Source organism: Pan paniscus, chromosome 9, assembly GCF_029289425.2.
Source record: "Pan paniscus chromosome 9, NHGRI_mPanPan1-v2.0_pri, whole genome shotgun sequence".
NCBI classification, from domain to species: Eukaryota; Metazoa; Chordata; class Mammalia; order Primates; family Hominidae; genus Pan; species Pan paniscus.
In genome coordinates, this window is record NC_073258.2 from 55,467,912 (window position 1) to 55,491,697 (window position 23,786).

Sequence of the window (23,786 nt, forward strand, 5' to 3'; positions counted from 1 at the left end):
CTCATTTGTTTAATAAACTGTCCTTTTCCCATATATATCCCAAATTACTTATTTCTCTCTCAATTAATTTGTAAGATTGCTGAGGTTGGGGACCATGCTTTAATCAGCCTTATATTTTTATAATGTCTTGCAATTCTGGAACATAATAACTCATAACACCTATTTGTTGAATGAATAAACAAATTATCCTAAAATTTAATGAAATTACTAGTAACAATTATATTTTTAGGTAATTTTGTCCTGAACACTGGAATAAGGACATACAGAAAGGCATGTGGAGCAAAGGAAAAATGTGATGGAGTTTGTCCTTGTGGGGCTCACTCAGAGCCCCCAGGGACAGAAAATATTATTTCTTGTGTTCTTGCTCATCTACATTGTGACAATGGTAGGCAACATATTCATTGTTGTGATTGTGGTGGTCATCCCAACTTTGGATGCCCCATGTACTTCTTCCTTGGCTACTTCTCATTTATGGATGCTGTTCATTCTACTACAGTTACCCCAAATATGATTATAGACTTACTCTATGAGAAGAAAACCATTTCGTTCCAAGCTTGCATGACCCAGCTTTTTATAGGACACCTATTTGGGGGTGCTGAGATTTTACTCCTTGTTGTCATGGCCTACGATGGCTACGTGACCATCTGCAAACCCCTGCATTATTTGACCATCATGAACCAACGGGTTTGCATTCTACTGCTGCTGCTGGCCTGGGCTGGAGGTTTCATGCATGCTGTAGTTAAACTTCTTTTTGTTTACAACCTTCCCTTCTGTGGCCCCAATGTCATTGACCATTTCATCTGTGACATGTACCCTTTATTAAAACTTGCCTGCACTGACACCTACGTTACTGGCCTCACTTTGGTTGCCAATGATGGGGCAATCTGTGTGGTCATCTTTATGCTCTTACTCTTCTCCTATGGGGTCATTCTGCACTCCCTGAAGAATCTTAGTCAGGAAGGGAGGCACAAAGCCTTATCCACCTGTGGCTCCCGTATCACTGTGGTGATCCTCTTCTTTGTCCCTTGTATTTTCATGTATGTGAGACCTCCTTTGACCTTACTCATTGATAAATCCTTGGCTGTGTTTTACACTGTTATCACCCCTATGTTGAACCCTCTAATCTATACTTTAAGAAATGCAGAGATGAAAAATGCTATGAAGAAGCTCTGGACCAGAAAAAGAAAATGAGGTGGCAGACAAATGTATCATCTATTTTCAGTGAAGAGTTGCTCCCTCCAGGAAAGCCATTTGTGATTATTTAATGGCAGTGAAATTTTCCTCAGGTTTAATAACTAGTATGCAGTGAAAATCATTTATTACATGAATACTTGCAATAATCAAAATATATTTAGAAAATTTTAATAATTTATTGGAAAAATATATGTTCACTTTTTGTCTGTAGAATGGCTCTCGAGATGATAATTTTATGTTATTAATACTATAAATTTATTTAAGTTTATGAAAGTTTTTCTCATGTTTTTCTTTTAAATAAAGTTAATCCTTTTTTGGAATTAATAGTGCTCATTACAGATTTCAGAAGAATGAATTAAGAAATAAGACATAAAAATTTCATTTACTCCTCCCCACACAAATACAGACAACATTAATATTTGAAGTATATATTTTATTTTTGTATTTGTAAGATACTATTTATATATAATTTTGTTCATATTGCTAGCATATTAAGGTTGAAGAGGAATAATGCTTCCTTCAGTATTATTCATAAGGAGACAGTATACTAAAATAATCTGAATGAAAAAGGGAGACATGCAGAAAAATAACTAAATCTTACTTATTTCTCCAATTGAGAAATCATATTAAGTCCTCAGGTGAAGCAGCTTGATTTGGTGCTATATTTATGTAAAAATGATCCATTGATCTTCCCAGATGTTTAGAATATCTGATAATACCTCTGCTATTTTCAATACTCCCTTCTCATGGCCTTCTAAAAAACAGCCAGGCTCTGCTTTTCATATGGAAAATTAGCATAATCCGTAATCTATGAACTTCAATTATGCAATGCAGAGCCAGATAGTAAATATTTTGGAATACACCATTGTCAAGGAAGATAGACAGTTGTGGTGGTGCATGTCAGTGGTTCCAGCTGCTCAGGAGGCTCAGGTTGGAGGATTTTTTGAGCCCAGGAGGTCAAGACTGCAGTGAACCGTGATCATGCTACTGCACTCTAACGTGGGTGACAGAGCAACACTGAGAAAAAAAAAAAAGAAAGAAAAAGAAAAAAAGATGCTGGCAATATATGATGCTTCCATTCTTACTTTCTTTATTGATAGAATGCAGATTATTAGGTAAAAAAAGGACTAAAACATATTGTTTCGTTGGAAAGACACTTAATTCATAAAAATCCGTGTTAAAATTTCTTTTGAATCAGGCTTGAAATAAAATTTTATCTGCCCCTGACTACAGGTAGAAAACATGTAATCAAAGAAACTCATTGTTCCTGCTTCTCCTCTGTAGTCTGGATTCATGAGGGACTAAGGCTAGGGAAAAACATGTCAATTTCCCTGGTAAATCACACTATGTGAGTTCACTTTGTATTATTATTTTTATCCTTATTATTATTACATGGAGATTTCTTATATCATCCAAGCTCTTCCAAAACATAGCACCATTCTCCAAATAGTATTGAGCATTTGGTAGTACCAGAGTTTATATAACTAGGTCCTGCATTTTTGGACATGTAATTAATTTTCTAATTTGTATGGTTCTATTAAGTGATGAAATAAAAAAATCTTGGTTAATTGTCTGTTTATGTTTATTGGTCTGAAAGTTCCGCGAAGTCAGGGAAAGTTACTTCTCTTTGTGCTCTCTGTTCCTTGCACAATGTCTGACACATAGAACCCACTCCATAAACTTTGTTAATTACTTGTTTCCTTGAGTTCTTAATCTATTGGAGGCAGAATTTTTACTGATACATTCTGATAAACTTTTTCCATATCAAAGATGCATATATGTTCATACCATTCTTTGATATTTGCTATAAACATTTACCTTACTATGTTATTGATGCTACAATTATGGATGTTTTTATATAGAAATGTTTTATCTTAACTTTTTTACTTCTTATTTTTTTCTGTCATATAACACCTCAGTAAATTCCATTTCCCTCTAGTGACTTTACACATTTTAACACCTTATTTTATTTATTTATTTTTCTTTTCAGATTTTGTTTTAGAATCAGAAGGCACATGTGCAAGTTTGTTACAAAGGTATGTTGCATGATGCTGAGGTTTGAAGTATGATTGCACCCACGCCCAGGTACTGAGCATGGTACCCAGCAGGTAGTTTTTGAGCCCTTGCCCACCTCCCTCTCTCCTGCCTCCAGTCGTCCCCGTTAAAAAAATCACTGTACAAAAACATTTGTTTTCCAGCCAATGGAAAATTTATTTTTCTTTATCATAAGAAAATATTGAAGTCTAGTTTTCCTAAACAGGTAAAATAACCTGCCAATCTAATCCATTAATTATTTTCAATAGCAATTTGGAATTTATCCTTTTAGTATGTCAAATTCTTTACATCTGGAAGGTGCAATCTCAGGACACTTCTTCTGTTTCTTCTTTTCTTGTTTTTTGTTTTTTTTTTCACCAACACACTATCCCAGTGGTCAAGGATTTTAAATATTTAAATAGAGATAGTCTCCCCTAATTACTACTCTTTTTCAGCTTTCTTGCAATTTCTAAATATTTATTTTTCCTAATAAACCTTAGGGCTGTTTTGTAAAGCTTGAATACTTTTCATAAAATTATATTTAGGGTTTCATGACTTTATTTGTTTATTTTGAGCAAAATGGTGTATTATAATATCTCATTTTCCTACCTAGAATAAGACACTTATTGTGAAGTCTTGATCGATAAATCTCAATCAAAAAGTGGGCAAAGGATATGCACAGACATTTTTCAAAACAAGACATACATGCTGTCAACAAGCATATGAAAAAAGGTCAATATTAGTGATCATTAGAGAAATGCAAATCAAAACCACAGTGAGATACCATCTCACACCAGTCAGAATGGCTATTATTAAAAAGTTAAAAAATTACAGGTGCTGGGGAGGTTGCAGAGAAAAAGGAATGCTTACACAGTGTTGATTGGGGTGTAAATTAGTTCAACCATTGTGGAAAACCATGTGGCGATTCCTCAACAAGACCTAAAAATGGAGTTACTATTTGGGCCAGCGACCCCATTACTGGTTATATACCCAAAAGAATATAAATCATTCTAACATAAAGACACATGCATGCACATGCCCATTGCAACACTGTTAATTGCAAAGACACAAAATCAACATAAAGGCCCATCATTGGTAGACTGGATAAAGAAAATGTGGTACATAGACAGCATGGAATACTATCCAGCCATAAAAAAGAATAAGACCATGTCCTTTGCAGAAACATGGATGGAGCCAGAGGCCATTATCCTTAGCAAATTAGCACAGGAACAGAAAACCAAACACCACATGGTCTCACTTCTAAGTGGGAGCTAAATGATGAGAACACACGAACACATAGAGAGGAACAACAGAGATGATGGAGGGTGGGAGGTGTGATAGGATCACAGAAATACTGATTTGTACTAGGCTTAATAACTAGATGAGGAAATAATCCATACAACGACCCCCTATGTCAGACTTCTAAAATGACACACCTCCATGACATCCCCATAACAAACCTTCACATGTACCACTGAACTTAAAGATTAAAAAAAGTTGTAAACATCTTCATAGTCTATATATACCTTGCCTTTTGACTTTTTCATTTAAAAAGGGAATTCTCTTATTTACATTTGATTAATATTTTCAATGACCTGACAAAAGAAGACTCAGCATCTTTTCCTGGCATTTCCTGGCACAGTCTTTAAAGCCATGGGCATAGGTCTGTATTCAGACACACATAGGCTTGTATCTGACTATATACAGGTTTGAATGTCATTATATAGGAGTCTGTATTTGACTGTGCACTCGTATCTGTATCCAGCAGCATTTATGTCTGTATGACCATATATAGGTGTGTATCCAGTGATACTTGGGTCTGTATCTAACTGAACACAAAGTCTATATATGAACACACAGGTCTGTATGTGAAAACACAAAGATCAGTATTTGATTACTTTTATGATTGCATTTATATAAGTTTTGCATATGATATCACCCAGTTCTGTGTCTGTCTACACATGGGGCTATATCTTGCCATATACTGAGCTGCACTGGACCACATGTGTGTTTTTATCTGCCCATACAGGCATTTATTTTGGGCCACTTACAGGTCTTTATCCAAGACACATGGGTTGTAGTATTATAGATATATGCTTGTTAGGAGGGAGGGTAAAGATTAAAATTTATAACAGTCAAAAAGTTTTTCAACACAGTTGTAAAATTATATACTTCCACAAGGGACATATGAGAGTTCCAGTTATTCCGCATCCTCAGTAACAATTGGATTGGTTTTAATTTGCATTTCCTGGATGACTAAAGATATTGAGCATATAATTCTTGGCTGGTCTGTTGAACATTAAAAAAATCATGTGGCTTGTCTTGACTTGTAAAACTTCTTAATACATTCTAGATACAAGTTCTTATTCAGACATATGTATTGTAAGCATACCCACAATGTATGGCTCACTTTTTCATATTATTAACAGTTTTTATGAGCCAAAGTTTTTATTTTGATGAAGTTTAATTTATCAATTTTTTTTGTATCCAAGGTCTTTCGGATAGAATATTAACAAAGAAACTTCAGACTTAATCTGCAATAAAGACTAAATGGATATAATAAGTATTTACAGAAAATTTCATCCAGTGGCTGCAGGAAACATTTTCTTTTCCTTAGCACACAAATCATTCTCAAGGATAGACCATATGTTAGGTTACAAAACAAGTCCAAAAACGTTCAAAAAATTTGAAATAATATCAATTATCTTCTCTGACAACAATGAAATAAAACTAGAAATTAATAATGATAAATTTTGGAAACGATACTAGTACATGGAAATTAAACAAAATGCTCCTGAATGATCAGTGGGGTCCATGAAGAAATTAATTTTATGGTATTTCCTTTGTCTTTTTAAAGGGAGGGGCATTTGAAAGACAGTTCCTACTTTCAAATGGTTTTCTAGATTTATATCAATTACCTCTCAGCAGCAATATATCAGTGCAGAATCTTACTGCATTCTTGTGAATGTAGACTATTATAAAAATAAATTATACTGACTTAAAAAAAAGAAGAAAACTGATAAATTTCTTGAAACAAACAATGGAAACAAATATACCAAAATCTATCAAATACAGAGAAAGCATTACTCAGATGGAAGTTTATAGCTATAAGTGCTTACACCAAAAAAACCCCTTCAAATAAACAAGCGAACAAAGCATCTTAAAGGAGTAGAAAAGCAAGAGGAAATAAAGCCAAAAACTAGAGGAAAATAAATGATAAGGATCACAGCAGAAATAAATAAATAAAAATACAAAATATCAATGAAACAAAAGGTTTTTTTTTTAAGTTAAACAAAATTGATAGAACTTAACCAGAGTAACTAAGGAAAAATATCCAAATAAATAAAATCAGAAATGAAAAAGGAGACATTAAAATTGATACTGCATATATTCGAAGGATCATTAGTGGCTACTATGAACAATTATATACCAATAAATTGGAAAATCTATAAGAAATGGACAAATTCCTAGATGCAAATAACCTACCAAGATTGAATGAGGAAGAAATCCAAAACCTGAGCAGCCTCGAAATAAAGAAAAGCCCAGGAGCTGATAGCTTCACATCTGAATTCTTCTAAACATTTAAAGAAGAATTAATACCAATCCTACTCAAACTATTCTGAAGAATAGAGGGGTAAGGAATATTTTCAAACTTATTCTGAGGCCACTATTACCCAGATACTGAAATCAGACAAGGATATATCAACAACAACAACAACAAACAAAACTACAGGCCAATATCTCTGATGAATATTGAAGCAAAAACCCTCAACAAAATACTAGCAAACTGAATTCAACAATACATCATTCATCATGACCAAGTGGGATTTAGCCCTGGGATTTCAGCATACGTAAATCAATCAGTGTGATACATCATATCAACAGAGTGAAGGGTAAAAACCATATGATCATTTCAACTGATGCTGAAAACGTATTTGATAAAATTCAACATCACTTCATGATAAAGCCCTGAAAAAGCTGGGGGTAGAAGGAACATACCTCAACATAATAAAAGCTATATATGGGAGATCCACAGTTAGCCTCATAGTGAATGGTGAAACATGGAAAACCTTTCTTCTCAGATCTGGAACACGAAGATGCCCACTATCCCCACTGTTATTCTGCATAGTACTGGAAGTCCTAGCTAGGGCAATTAGACAAAAGAAAGATATCAAGGGAATACAAATTGGAAAGGAAGAAGTCAAATTATCTTCGTTTGCTGATGATATGATCTTATATTTGGAATAACCACAATGAAACTGTTAGAAATAATAAATTCCATAGTTTCAGGACACCAAATCAACATACAAAAGTCAGTAGAATGTCTATATTCCAACAGTGAGCAATGTGAAAAAGAACAAATAATCCCATTTAAAAAAGCAACACATTAAATTAAATACCTAGGAATTAATCCAAAAAGTGGAAGATCTCTATAATGAAAACTGTAAACACTGATTAAGGAAACTGAAGAGGACACACACAAAAAAGGGAAAATATTTGATGTTCATGGATTGGAAGAAACAATTTTGTTAAAATGTCCATACTACCCAAAGCAACCTACAGATTGAATACAATCCCTATCAAAATACCAATGACGTTCTTCACAAAAATAGAAAAAAAAACTATCCCAAAATATACATGGAATCACTAAAGATGCAGACTAGCCAAAGCTATCCTGAGCAAAAGAACCAAATTGGAGGAATCATGTCACCTGACTTCATATTATGCTACAGAGATATAGTAAGCAAAATGGGACAGTACTGGCCTAAAAACAGACACATAGACCGATGGAACAGAATGGAGAACCCAGAAACAAATCCACACACCCACAGTGAACTCATTTTCAACAAAGGTGCCAAGAACATATGCTGGGGAAAAGACAGTTTCTGCAACAAATAATGCTGGGAAAACTGGATGTCTGTATGCAGGAGAATGAAACTAGATCTCTATTTTTCTCTAAATACAAAAAATCTAATTAAAATGGATTAAATACTTAAATTTAAGACCTCCAAATATGAAACGACTACAAGATAACATTGGGGAAACTCTCTTGGACATTGGTCTGTGCAAAGATTTCTTGAGCAATATTTCCCTAGCACAGAAAGGCACAAGTAAAAACGGACAAATGGGATCACATCAAGTTAAAAAGCTTCCACACAGCAAAGGATACAACCAACAAAGTGAAGAGACAACTCATAGAATGGGTGAAGATATTTGCAAACTGCCCATCTGACAAAGAATTAATAATGACAATGTAGAAGGAACTCAAACAATTCTATAGGAAAACATCTGGCTGAGCATGATGGCTCACACCTGTAATCCTGGCATTTTGGGAGGCTGAGGTGGGAGGATCACCTGAGGCCAGGAGTTGAAGACCAGCTTGGCCAACATGGTGAAAACCCATCTCTACTAAAAATATAAAAATTATCCAGGCGTGGTGGAGCATGTCTGTAATCCCCGCTACACGGGAGGCTGATACAGGAGAATCACGTGAACCCAGGAGGCAGAGGTTGTGGTGGGCTGAGATCGTGCCATTTCACTCCAGCCTAGGCAAGAAGAGTGAAACTCCATCTAAAAAAAAATCTAATAAGCCAATGAAAAAGTGAGCAAAATATTAGGGAATCCTAATACACTGTTGATGGGAATGTACATTAGTACAACTACTATAGAAAACAGTTTGAAGGTTTTTCAGAAAACTAAAAATTGAGCAACTATATGATCCAGTAATCCCTTTGCTCAATGTATACCTAAAAGAAAGGAAGTTAGTATATCAAAGAGCTATTGGCCTTCCCATGTTTGTTTCAGCACTATTCACAATAGCCAAAATTTGGAAGCAACCTATGTGTCCATTGACAGATAAATAGATAAAGAAAATGTGGTACCTATATATAATGGAGTACTATTCAGCCATTAAAAAGAATGAGATTCACTCATTTGCAACAACATGGATAAGACCAGAGGTCATTATATTATGTGAAGTAATCCAGGCAAAGAAAGACAAACATCATGATATCTAACTTATTTGTGGGATCTAAAATTCAAAACAATTTAACTTAGGGAAGTGGAGAATAGAAGGATGGTTACTAGAAGCTAGGAAGGGTAGCGGGGAGGTGAGAGGGTGGGAGATAAGGATAGTTAATGGGTACAAAAATAATCAGAAAGAGTGTATAAGACTTACTACTTGATAGCACAAAAGGGTGACTATGGTCGATAATATGTTAATTGTACATTTAAAAATAACTAAAAGAGTATAAGTGGATTGTTTGTAATGCAAAGGGTAAATGCTTGAGGGGATGGATACCCCAGTTTTCATGATATGATTATTATGCATTGCATGCCTGTATCCAAACATGTAATGTACCACATAAATATACAGAAGTACTATGCACCCACAAAAATTAAAAATTAAAATTTTAAAAAAGAATGTGTATTCTGCAGCTTTTGGGCACATTGTTCTCTTATGTAAATTGGTCAAATTTGTTAATGGTGTTGATTAAACCTCCCCTGCCCTCCCCTCCCCACGCCCTTCCCCATATCTTCCCCCTCCGTTTCCCCTCCCTTTCCCCACCCTTCCCTCTTCCACTTCCCCCTTCCTTCCCCCTTCCCTCTCCCCCTTCCCCCTTCCCTTCCACACACCTACTGTGAACTCATTTTCAACAAACGTGCCAAGAACATATGCTAGGGAAAAGACATATGCTAGGGAAAAGACATATGCTGGAGAAAAGTTTCTTCAACAAATAATGCTGGGGAAACTGTATGTCCATATGTAGGAGAATGAAACCAGATCTCTATTTTTCTCCAAATACAAAAATCTAATTAAAATGGATTAAAGACTTAAATTCCCCCTTCCCTTCCCCCTTCCCTTCCCCTTTACCTTCCCTTCTCTTCTCTCTTGCTATATTGCCCATGCTAAACTCAAACTCTTAGGCTGAAGTGATACTCCGACCTCAGCCTTCCAAGTAGCTAGGACAGAGAAACATGCCACCATATCCTTCTTTGTTCCTTGTTAGTTTTTTAAATGCTTTGAAGTACAGTTTTTGCCTTGTTTCAGATGAGACTTTGGACTTGGAGTTTGGGCTAATGCTGGAATGAATTAAGATTTCGAGGGACTGTTAGGAAGGCATAACTGTCTCTTTAAAATATGAAAGGGACATGAGATTTGGGAGGGGCCCAGGGTAGAATGATATGATTAGACTTTATGTCCCCACCCAAATCTCATCTTGAATTGTAATCCCCATAATCCCCACATGTCTAGGGAGAGAAAATGTGGAGGTAATTGAATCATGGGGGTAGTTTCCCCCATGCTGTTCTCGTGATAGTGAGTTTTCATGAGATCTGATGGTTTTATAAAGGGGCTCTTTTCCCTTTGTTCAGCACTTATCCTTCCTGCCGCCCTGTGAGGATGGTGCCTTTCTTTCCCTTTGCCTTCAGCCATAATTGTAAGTTTCCTGAGGCCTCCCAAGACATGCTGAATTGTGAGTCAATTAAACCTCTTTCCTTTATAAATTACCCAGTCTCAGGCAGTTCTTTATAGCAGTGTAAAAATGGACTGATACATTAAAGGATTGAATTAATGGACTAATTATCATTATGGTTGCATATGACACAGATTCAGGTTTTGATTAAAAACCTCTACTCCAACCTAAAACTGTACAACTATGATTACCTCTTTTTCTAAGTGTTAGAATCTCAACTTCAGTTCTGAGGCTCTCTGCCTGTAAGTCTCATGCTTCTAGGCACAGACTTTCTATCAACAAGGTTAGGTCCTCCTTGCTGAGGATGTGATTAGGTAAGAGAATCTGGGCCTGGTTTCCTCGTCATTCTGGCTTAAATATTACTTGCTTTACCTCAGTATTTCATAATGTAAAACATAATTTATTGTTCAATTTACTTCAGCATTTCTTTTTTCACATTACAAGATTTTCACGTTACTTGGCATTCAGTTACTCTTTCTTGACAAAAGCCAAGTCTTTTTCCTTGGCAAGAACCAAGTATTTTTCCCCTAGGGATTGTTCTCTAGAAGAAAAGTGTCCATTTGAATTTGTTCCAAATATTCTAATTAATCTCTAAATGCCTTTTGGTCTTTTTAATTACAAATATTGATGATGTAAAAGTCATAGACTATGTGTACACATATAAATGGAAGATTTCTTTTCCTGATAGAATAACCTATGAGATAGATAGGTTAAACATTAAAATTTCTGCCCAAGCTACAGTATGTCTTCAACTGGTATCTAGTCCTCTAGATGGGTTGTTTTATTTCATCCACCTTTGTTTGTAAAAATTTGTAGAAGATCTCAATTTCCTGGAATGAGATTTGGGAGATATAGAGACATGCCTTTAATCAGAAAAGAAGTGGTCTTAGGAATATACTACTTGAATGACTGAAAGACTGAAGAGTTCTGCTTCTGCCCGTAAGAAAGCTTTGTCATTGGCTTTTTCACAGTTAAATCCCAGCATTTCCTTCTTAGCTATAGAGCTAAATAGCTGGGCACATGAATGTTATAAATCCTTGATCACAGTAAAATATTCATGGTTGCTTCACCATTATTGACAGAGAAGTTACAAATTCAAGAAACAAATTTTGGTGTTGACAAATTTTTTGTTTGCTTACTTGGGTCACCAGATAATGGGCATGTCCAGGTTAATTTCCACTAATTAGGTCAATATTTATATAGTCATGCAAAGAAATAATCTCTGTTTTTCTATGAAGAAATTTTCCAGGGGATGTAAAATTTTAACTACCTTTGTACAGTAGTTCTAGCATTATGTTTAAGTGTCTATATTTTGGATATCTGCTCTGGATACCTTTATACTTTTCTGAAAGCCTGAGATAATAGAAAGCCTGTGTGGAAATATGGAAATTGTCCCACTAGGAGATATTTCTAGATCCATGGACCAGCCATACATTTTTCACAAGTTTTAAGAACACAAATAGATGCATGAGATACCTTCAGTAACCCTCAGTGAAAGAAGCATTGCTTTTCTGGACCAAGGACAAGACCCAAGATGTGAGTTTTTGAAGCAATTGACAAGGGATACTCACTGAAACTTCCTGTAATGTTTTGAAATATAGCTAAAGTCTTAAATCTCACATGTTTTCATTGGAGGAATCTTAATTGGGAAAATTAAGCAAGCAAAACACAGACATTAATCAGAGTATACAAGTATATTTGGTTTTCATATACAGCCTTATAAGTGTTTATTTTCTAATTTTCCAAGTAACAGGAGAAACATGTTCCATGTTACACATAAAATAAGTAAACCAATAGATTTATAATCTAGTATGTAGAGTATTTTATTATGTGATACATTAACATAGGTATAGAATTATTTTTAGATATATTGGATTGGAAAATTTAAAATTGCAGACTATATCAAGTGTGTTAGAGTGTAAAGAATTCAATGCCTAATATGTTCTGGAAGCATGATATGGTCTTTTATGTGTGAATCTAAAAATTATCTCAGCATATACAAGTTCAGGAAAGTATTGAGTCTACTATTCTTTAGAGAGATTTACAAAACCGTATTGTTTTATAAATTTTATCTATAAGGGATTATTTTTGTTACTATGGGATTTTATCATTTGAAAAAGTCACGTTCTTAGGAAGCTTAAGTTTTTTTGTCTAGAAAAGTGTTAACTTAGTTATTTATGTTGAGTGCCTAGTAATATTGTCTTTCGGTTTTTAAAGTATTAAATCTTTGATGACTTAAGCTAAAGAGGATAGTTTACATATCCTGGTTTTTACAAGTAAACATCTAAACTGCCCAAGAGAAGATTTATCCTGGTGAAATTTATCATTGATGATTAAAGTGTGAAAAGCAACTAAATCTTGCAGCAAGTAAGATGTGAAAAAAAGAGAATGGGCTATAGGTTTTATTATACCCTTGAGTTCTTCAACGGATGTGTCTTTGTTAGTCTATAACTTCAGCAATGACAGAACTCTAGAATCAGCTGGAAGTGGTAATGTGAATGAGACATGTGGAACGTTTATCACAAATGGCTTCTAAGGAAGCTCAAACTCTCTCTGCACACATCCTCCTCCACTGTCAGATCTATGTGAACGGAATCATCTCATCTACATTTGAGATTTAGTAATTCTGTAGTTTTCCTCAGCAGTGAATATCACAAAGTTTGGGTTTGTATTTCTACTTGTCCCATTGTTTTTTTTTCTTTAAGTTTGTCCTTAACTGTCAGATCTAGAGACACTAAGAGATCAATGTTGTTTTTATTTTTCTTTTTGAATTGTCTTTTCTTTTCTTTTTCTTTTTTAAACTAGGATCCAGTCAATGTCTATTTGTTATGGCTATTCCCAAAGCCTCCTGAGTCACGCAGGGACCCACAGGAGGTTGTGCTTCCAGTATTTCCTCACTAAAATAAATTTTTCTGAAGATTTTTAGCAGAAAACTAGCCTCAATTTTTTTTTTTTTTTTTTGAGATAGTCTCACTCGGTCACCCAAGCTGGAGGACAGTAGTGTGATCCTGGCTCACTGCAACCTCTGCCTCCTGGGTTCAAGTGATTCTCATGCCTCAGCCTCTTGAGTAGGTGGAATAGCAGGTGTGTACCACCATGCCCAGCTAATTTGTCTCACTTAATTATGAAATTAATCATCTTATTTCCTGTGAATATTAATGTATTTACTATAATTTCTCTTTTTTTCTGATTTGACCCCTTTTTCTTTCATTTTCTACCATTTAGCTCTCCTGCCGATGATCAGTTCAACTTTTTTTAACTAGAAGTCTGCTTGCTTCTCATTAAGGTATATTTCATTACAAAGAAAATCACTACTCATACATAATTAAATTTGTAATTCCTAAGACATACAATTTTATTGTGTGCCCCAAAAAGTTTTCCTGAATTATGAGTGTTTTATTCTTTTTAACCTAGACTATGTCTATAAATCTTTTCAAGTTGACAAAGATTCACATGATTTGTTCTATCTTCAAAGTGAAGCATTCAAGAACACTGATAATAACTATAATTTATCGAGTCCTTACTAGGTGCCAGCCAGTGTTCTAGGCACTTTACTTTCTTTTATAAATCAACAGTTATTTCACTTAATTTCAAAATTGCTGAAAATCAAGCAATTAAGAGGTAATGACTATTGAGATCCCCATTCTACAAATGATGAAAGTAAGGGTCAGAGAGCTTTAGTAAATGGCCCCAAGTCTCATAAAAAATGGTGAACATGAGGTTGTAGCTGAAGAAATGTGACTCCAGTGTCCACATTATTCACAACATGCTGCACTTTCCCTTTGAGGATGTCTTGGATCTTAAATAGGTGCATACTCAGTGAGAAGCTTATAGTCACTACTCACTGTAATAATAAAACCCATTGTCCCACAGACTACCATTTTTCATGTAACAGTCATGAGCTTTGAAAATTTTTATTTAATTATATATTTATAAAAAAAGAAAATTGTCAGCAGAATACCATAAACGAGAGATGCACTAATAGTTCTGTAGATAGTTGATTAGAAAGGATTCTGAATTTCTCAAATAATCCCATTGTTTTCCAGTGAGTAAACTGAGACAGACTTTAATTGCATTCAAAAAATGACTCAAATCCATGTCTTCTTACATGGAATTTGGAATTTCTCTTAGAGTATGCTTCTTCTTGGAATCTGATAGCTAAGATTCTATTTTTGAGTACTTTTGGTATCTAGATAGTGTTATGAATAAAACCATGTCCTACTGTTCTGTACCTCTTTCTACAGTGTCTATTTTCTCCTCTCTCACTACCTAGCTCATCTCAAGAATTCATGAAAAAAAACCACAGCATATTTGGTAGTTGGTGATAGTCATGAGTTAGTTCACTTGAGTTCAAATTAATTAAAATTAAGATATAGTATGTAAGTGTTGAAAAAAATTACGGTATAGGCAAAGATAAAATGGAGAGAATCACAGCACTTTATAAGTTGGACAAGGAGTCAGACCAAGTAATCACTACAGGGAACAATGTGATAAATAATATAGCTATTTATACATTTCAGAGTCATGTCTTCTGACATTTAATGAAAGACGAATAAAGACTGAACATATTTTGAGGCATGAAGGAATGAAGGTCTAATAGTAGAAGGCCAGAGTACTGAGTGACATATTTCAGAAGATGTTATTCTTGGTGCTGCACAGATCATATTATAAAGATACCACACATACAAACACAAAGCACTAAATCTATGTCAATTATTTATTTAGAATTTGTTACCACCAGCAGAGAGGAAGTCATTTGAGACCAAGAACCTGTCGCCTATTCATCACAGCTGAATTCTGTGCCAAGAAAAATGTTTTAAATAAGAAATTATAAAATGTATGAGTGGCTTTTGGGACTTTAACACTTCTTCTGTATAGAATATTCACTAAAACTTAGAGGTAGAAGCCTTTACCTGTCACAGAAATGAAAATCTTTGTGGAGAAATAGAATTGTCAAGGGAAGATGGACTCTTTGGATGAGAAACACAATAGAGACTTACTGCATGTTTATTGTGTGTAAATCACTATTGAGGATACAACAATGAAAAGGTGCTCTGCGACACAATTGATGTAAGCATGTTCCTGTTCACTATTTCATTACAGGTCTTGTTCTCCTGAGCTCTCACCTCTGATACAAGACTTAAAGAAGAGTAAATGAGGCAGAATAACAATATTACAGAATTTGTCCTCCTGGGCTTCTCTCAGGATCCTGATGTGCAAAATGCATTATTTGTCATGTTTTTACTCATATACATTGTGACTATGGTGGGGAGCCTGCTCATTGTGGTGACTATTATTGCCAGTCCCTCTTTGGGCTCCCCAGTGTACTTCTTCCTTGCCTGCCTGTCATTTATAGATGCTGTGTATTCCACCACCATTTCTCCTGTATTGATTGTATACTTACTCTGTGATTAAAAGACTATTTCCTTCCCAGCTTGCATGGGTCAGCTATTTATAGAGCACTTGTTTGGTGGTACTGACGTCTTCCTTCTGGTGGTGATGGCCTATGATCGCTACGTGGCCATCTGTAAGCCACTGCGCTATTTGACCATCATGAATTGACAGGTTTGCATCCTTCTGTTGGTGGTGGCTGTGACTGGAGGTTTTCGGCATTCTGTGTTTCAAATTTTAGTTGTGTACAGTCTCCCTTTCTGTGGCCCCAATGTCATTTATCACTTTTTCTGTAACATAAACCCCTTATTGGAACTGGTGTGCACTGACACCTACTTCATAGGCCTCACTGTGGTTTTCAATGGTGGCGCAATCTGTATGGTCATCTTCGCCCTTCTACTAATCTCCCATGGGGTCATCCTAAACTCTCTTAAAACTTATAGTCAGGAAGGGAGACATAAAGCTCTGTTTATCTGCAGCTCCCACTTTACCATGGTTATCTTGTTTTTTGTTCCCTGTATTTTCATATATGTTAGACCCGTTTCAAACTTTCCTATTGATAAATTCCTGACTGTGTTTTATTCAGTTATCACACCCAAGTTGAATCCTTTTATATACACGTTGAGAAATTCAGAGCTGAGAAATGCTATAGAAAAACTCTTGTGATACCAAAGTGGGAAGACAGGATTTAGATGCTCCAAGCTCAATTAAGAAGTCATCCTATCTTGGCATCTGTTTGAAGTTCAAGATCTCAACCTCTATAACCAGAACTGAGAGTGGATGGGGCTGCTTGGGTGCAGGTCCTATTGTGTACATTTTAAATTATGTATTTTCTCTATTACATATCTATTGAGAGAGGACATTTCTCCTGTATTCCCAGCACAGAGTGGAGAAAAGGAGGAATAGGTAATTAAAATAGATGCTCCTGTTCAAAAGGGAAGGCTATGGTGCTTCCTTCTGTGTAATTTATTTAAAGACTTTGTGGAAATATACAAGCACCATATTCACAAATATCTTTGAAACTGCCCCTTCTCAGACTTGAGCTGAAACTCTATGTGCAGTCAGATAATACTCTTAAGAACCTTGGAATTATATTTGTCTAGTTTAAGGTACTTACGTGACCCACCATTAAATTTTTCTGAAGTTTATTCATAGTGTCTTTACACCCACAAGTTCAGAATGACTTTTATTTGGATGACCCATCTTACTTTTAGAGTACTTAGCTCTTTGCAGAGACTGGAAAGGGAAACCATTTTCATCTTTGACACCCACAAGTTCTGACTCTTTTATGTTTCTTGTAAATTCTGTCTGAAAATATAACAGTTAATCTTTTAAGTAGTATTATTTTAAAAATCTGACTTATTATAACATACAATGCTATAATAAACAGCTGTAACTTTCAATATTCTATTTGGAAATTTTAGTCGTATCCACCTATTCATTTAAGTACATTTTTTATTTTCTACCTTACTATAGGTAACAGAATTACTAAACAGTTATGTCTATTTTCAGCCTTTACTTACAATATCATGGAGGCCCTTGGTTTTATATACTACAGCCAGTTCCAAACACTTTAAATTGTTGTTATGGAAACACCACACTTTAAGGTGCCACTTTTTATTCTTGTCCTGTCTTCATGTATGGTGCAGGGCTCCACAGTTTTTTTGATTTCAAACAACCTTCATTTTATTTTATCTCAAAATTTTGTGAGTCAGGAATTCAGGCAGTTGTTGGCTGGGTGTTTCTTCTGTTTTGTGTGGCAAGGACTGAAGTCACTGTATTATTCAGCTGATAACTGAGTTTTATGTAAACGCAGGATAACTTAATGCACATTTAAAGCATATTGGAAGGGATGACCTCAAGAGATGCATTGGGTCCTCTTCCTATCCCTTTAGATGAAGGAACACAAGATCACTCCAAAGAATAGTCTAGCTTTTTACATCGTGCTCAGAGATCCCAGTGGTAGAAAGTAGATGGGTCCGGCCAGCTAAGGGCTGTGTCCGGAACTGACACAATGTCACTTGCATCATATTCTATTTGTCATAGTGATCACATGACCACCCAGATTTGAGGTTTTACAGAAATAGAAGATAACCTTTGATGCGGAAGTTTCAAAGTCACCTTGCAGATCAGCATGCAGGAAAATTGTCCACATCTCAAAAAGAGCATATTGTAGTTTTATTCATTTTAAGTTAGATCCATAAATCATCTTGAACTAACAACATCTGAGCAACATTGGGTTTTCTAATTCCTGAATATAGTATATCTGTTAGGTATTTAAAATGTTTATTTTTGAAGAGTTTTGCAGTTGTTATTCATGTAGGGATCTTCCTTATCTATTCATAAGTATTTATGTTTTCAGATTTCATCACAGATTTTTAATTAAAAAATCCATTTGTCATTGTTGCTAGTATGTATGTAAAGGAAATTGAACTTTTTATTTGACATTTTAGTCCTATAAACTTGAAAATTTACTTCTTATTCCTACAAAGTTATTCTTTAGGGTTTTCTCTAACACTATCATGTTATCTGCAAGTAAGTGTAGCTCATTACTTGGAAAGAGATGGGATGTTTCAGTTTCTTTTTGTGTCATGTTTAGAAGGTTGTTCTTTACATACATTTTACCTAATTCATCTAAGCTGTCAAACTAATTGAAATAATGTATTTCAGAACAATCCTTTTCTAACCTTTTAAGTCTAAAAGATCTATGGGGTGATTATTTGTTTTATGATTTCTGATATTGGTAATTTGAATTTGTCTTTCCTTTGATAACTCTTGCTGGCAATTTATCAATTTCATTACCAACTTGTGGCTATTTTCATTTTCTCTATTTTATGTTTTCCATTTTATTGCTTTTGATCTTATATTTATGTCCTTTCATTTACTTACCTTGCCTTTTATTTACTGTTCTTGTTCTAGCTTCTTAAGGTGAAGGCTCAGATTCCTGCTTGTAAATATTTATTTTAAATGTAAGCTTTTATAGCTATACATGTTACTTTAAGTACTGTTTTGATCGCACCTCAAACATTTTGATGTTTTTTGTTATTGCTGAGTTCTAAATATTTGCTTATTTACGTTATACTTTTTTCTTTGATTCATAGGTTCACTAAATATTTATTGGCATGCTTCCCAATATTTGAAGCATACTCTAGATATATTTATGAGTTATTTGTTTATACAAAGGAAATTATTTCAAGATTTAGTGATTCAAACAATATGTACTCATTCTCAATTTCTGTAGGTCAGGAAACTAAGGATGGCTTAGGTTCCCATGCTTCAAGGTCTCTCACAAAACTGTAATCAAGGTGATGGTTGGGGCTACCATCTCATATGAAAGCTTGGCTGAGGAAGGATCCTCTTCCACTCTGGTATTGGGATATAGGTCCTATTTTTATATTAGTTCTTCATCTTGAAATCATAATTTAGACAACAGTATCATTGATCATATCTGATATTTCTGCAGAATAAAAATATTTTTGTGCATGTTTTAGCACTTACCAGTAAGACAGCACAGCACGTATAGACATGCTCTTTGAATTTTAGCAGTAATACATATTACATTTCGGGTGATGTGTTTAATCCATTTACTAGCTAAGTTGAAAATGACTAACTTTTAGTGTAGCCTGTTATGTGATAAAGACTTTAGCTATCTCAGATAGGTATTTATGGGACTCTTTAAGACTCTTATGACACAAAGATCAAACATTTAGCTCAACATATGATGAGATGAAGGTGTTCAATAGATCCAATGGTAAGCCAAGTCATGGAAATAACAGTGGAAGCCCTTAAATACTGCTTCCTTGTTGGAATAAAAATTTCTTTATTGTAGAAACAGTTATTGGATTGATATTAGAATATAATTAAAATATTGAGTTAATGGATGTATTAGTCCGTTTTCACACTGCTGATAATGACATGCCCAAGACTGGGAAGAAATAGAGGTTTAATTATACTTACAGTTCCACAGGGCTTGAAAGGCCTCAGAGTCATGGTGGGAGGTGCAAGGCACTTCTTACATGGCAGTGGCAAGAGAAAAATGAGGAAGACACAATTCAAGTTGAGATTTGGGTGGGGACACAGCCAAACCATATCAATGGACTACTGATCATTATGGTTATATCTGACTTAGATACAGGTCTTGATCAAAAGCCTCAAAAGCCTGTACTCTAACTAAAACTGCAGCACTATGATTATCTATTTTTCCATGAATCAGAATGTCAACTTCCGTTCTTAGGCTCTCTGCCTCTGAGCCTCAGGGCTTCTTGGGCACAGACTTTCTAACAGGAAGGGTAAGACCCTCCTCACTGGGAGCATTTTTAGCAAAGAGAACCTGGGGCTGGTTCTCCTTTAATTCTGGCTGAAATATTACTTGCCTTACCTAAATATTTCATAACATGCATCTCATAACTTATTATTCAATTCACTTTAAAATTATTCATTTCATATTGCAGGCATTTCACATTACTTGTCATTTAGCTACTTTTCCTTAGCAAGAACCAAATCTTTTTTCTCTAGGAATTTTGTAAGAAAAAAGTATACAGAGAGGTTATCTCATTTGAAGTTGTTCCAAATATTCTAATTAACTAATCTATAGTGACGTTACTCTCTCTTTCTCAAATATTGTTGATGTAAAGGTTATAGACTGTGTCTACAGACATAAATGGAAGAATTGTTTTTCTGATAGAGCAGCCCAGGAGATATCAAAAAAGTTAAATTTCTGCCCAAGGTAGAGTATGTCTTCAGGTGGTATCTAGTCCTTTAGGTGTAATATTTTCTTGCAATGTCTACCATTGCTTGTAAAAATGAGTGAAAGTTCTCAATTTCCTGGGATGAGATTGGGGAGATATAGAGACATGATTTTACTTAGGAAAGAAGTGGTCTTAGGGATATGCTAGTTGAATGACTGAAAGACTGAAGAGTTTGGCTTCTGCCTGTGGGAAAGCTCTGTCACTGGATTCTCCATGAAGTTAAATCTCAGCATTGTCCTTGTTAGGTACAAAGCTTAATAGCTGGGCACATGAATGTTATAAATCCTCAATGACAGTAAAGTACCTGTGGTTGCTTCATCATAATTGAGAAAATATTCAAGTAACAAATATAAGTGTTGCTACTTGTGTCATATAAAATGGTGTTTTCCAGGTTAATTTCCACTAATTAGTTCCACTTTTACATAGTCAAGCAGAGACAGTCTCTTTGTTTTTCTTCGAAGGCATTTTCCAGCAGGTGAGAATATTCAATTACCTTTCACAGTAAATATTGTCGTTATCTTAAAGCATTATTATAGTTTGGTCATCTGCTTTGGATAGTGCTATACTTCTCTAAAGACTAAGACAATGAGAAGCCTGCATGGAACTGTGGAAACTGTAGCCACTAGGAACTAGTTCTATATCCATGGATCAGCCATGTATATTCCTGTGTTTCATGAGGACACATAGAGGCATGAGGTATCTATGGCAATCCTCAGTGAAAGAAGCACTGCTTTTCTGGACCAAGATGTGAGTATTTGAAACCATTGACAAGAGATAATTCATTAAAAATTCCTGTGATATGTTGAAATGTAGCTAATATCTTAAAAACCAATGGTTTTATTTGATAAATTCTAATTGGAAAAATTAAGCTAGCACACATGGAAATTTATCAGTGTATACAATGTATATTTGGTTTTAATATACAGCCTAATTGTATGTTTCCATTTGTCAAATAAGAAGAAAACATGTTCCATATTACACCTAATAATAAATGAACCAATAGATGTGTAATCTTAGTGTTTGTGATATTATATTTTATATGATATATTAATAAATGTGTACAATTACTTTCAGATATATTTGATTAGAGAATTTAAAATTCTGGATCATGTCAAGTTTGTTGAAGTGTAAATGAACAAATGTCTGTTATGTTCTGGAAGCATAATACAGGATTTTACTTATGAATCTAAAAATTATTTCAGCAAACATACTAATAGATACATATGGTCAGGAAGGTACCTAGTCAGCTGTCATTTAAATAGATTTATAAAACTGTGACTGTGAAACATAATATTATAGATGTTTTTGTGTTATTACAGAATTTTATCTTTTGAAAATGGCATGAACTTAGGAAATTATATTAAATCATTTTTTTCTAGAAAATCGTCAACTTAGCAGTTTACATTGAAAGCCTAGCAATGCTATGTTGCAGCTTTTAAAGTATTATGTTTTTAATTATTTAAACTATAAAGGATAATTTTATACCCTAGTTTTACAAGTAAACATTTAAATTGCCAAATAGAATTTTCCTGTTGAATGTAGTTTTGATGATGAAAGGGGGAAAACACACTAAACTCTGCAGCAAGCAAGATGTAAAAAAAAAAAAAAAAAAAAAACCAGAATTGGCTATAGGCTACTTTATTCTCTTGTGTTCTTCAGCATGTGCATCTCTATAAGTCTATAGCTTCAACAGTGCCAGAACGCTTTATCAGCTGGAAGTGGTAACATGAATGAGACATGTGTAAAGTGCATCACAGCTGGCTTCTAGAGACAGCTCAGACTCTCTCTGCACACGTCCTCTTCCACTGCCAGATTTATGTAAATGGAATCATCCTGTCTACATTCGAGGTTTAGTAATTCTGCAGTTTTCCTCAGCAGTGAATAATCACAACGTCTGGGTTTTTATCTCAACTTGTCCCATTGTTCTCTATAATTTAAGTTTGTCCTTAACCATCAGATGGAGAGACTTTGATAAATCAATGTGTTTTGTTTTTCTTCTGAGTTTTCTTTTCTTTTCTTTTTGGTGTTTATTAGGATTTGCTCTGTGTTTGTTTGGCTACCCCAAGAAGCCTCCTGAGTCTCCTCAGGGACCACAGCGGGTTGTGCTTCCAGTATTTCCTCACTCTCTGAAGATTTTTAGAAGAACACTAGACTCAGTTATCACATTAATCTTTTTCTTCTTTTTACCCATGGACATAAAGTTATTATTGTAATTACTCTGTTTTCTGATTTGATCCCTTTTTCTTTCATTTTTTAAACCATTTAGCTCTCTGTCAGATGATGGGTCCAAATTTTCTACTATAATTCTGCCTGATATTGTCAAGATACTTTCCATCACAGATAAAATCACTACTCATACATAATTAAATGGATAATACCTAAGACATACAAGACATAAAATTATATTGTGTCCCCAAAAGCTTTTCCTGAATTATATGTGTCTTCTATTATTTTTTCCTCTGGACGATGTCTATAAATCTTTTCAAATTGACAAAGATGCAGATGATTTGTTTTTTTTTAATTATACTTTAAGTTTTAGGGTACATGTGCACAACGTGCAGGTTTGTTACATATGTATACATGTGCCATGTTGGTGTGCTGCACCCATTAACTTGTCATTTAATATTAGGTATATCTCCTAACGCTATCCTTCCCCCCTCCCCCACCCCACAACAGGCCCCAGTGTGTGATGTTCCCCTTCCTGTGTCCATGTGGTCTCATTGTTCAATTCCCACCTATGAGTGAGAACATGCAGTGTTTGGTTTTTTGTCCTTGCGATAGTTTGCTGAAAATGATGGTTTCCAGTTTCATCCATGTTCCTACAAAAGACATGAACTCATCATTTTTTATGGCTGCATAGTATTCCATGGTGTATATGTGCCACATTTTTTAAAATCTAGTCTATCATTGTTGGACATTTGGGTTGGTTCCAAGTCTTTGCTAT

The 23,786-nt window shown here is 34.8% G+C and overlaps 1 protein-coding gene and 1 pseudogene across 1 annotated transcript; both read left to right on the forward strand.

Moving 5' to 3' along the window:
• The first annotated feature begins 280 nt into the window (after positions 1 to 280).
• On the forward strand, positions 281 to 1,191 carry LOC100982399 (olfactory receptor 4A15-like; annotated as a pseudogene).
• A 14,666-nt stretch (positions 1,192 to 15,857) lies between these two features.
• On the forward strand, positions 15,858 to 16,760 carry LOC100991264 (olfactory receptor 4A8-like). Its single transcript, XM_014346800.4, is given in 1 exon segment — positions 15,858 to 16,760. A coding segment is annotated over 1 exon segment (903 nt).
• The last annotated feature ends 7,026 nt before the right edge of the window (positions 16,761 to 23,786 follow it).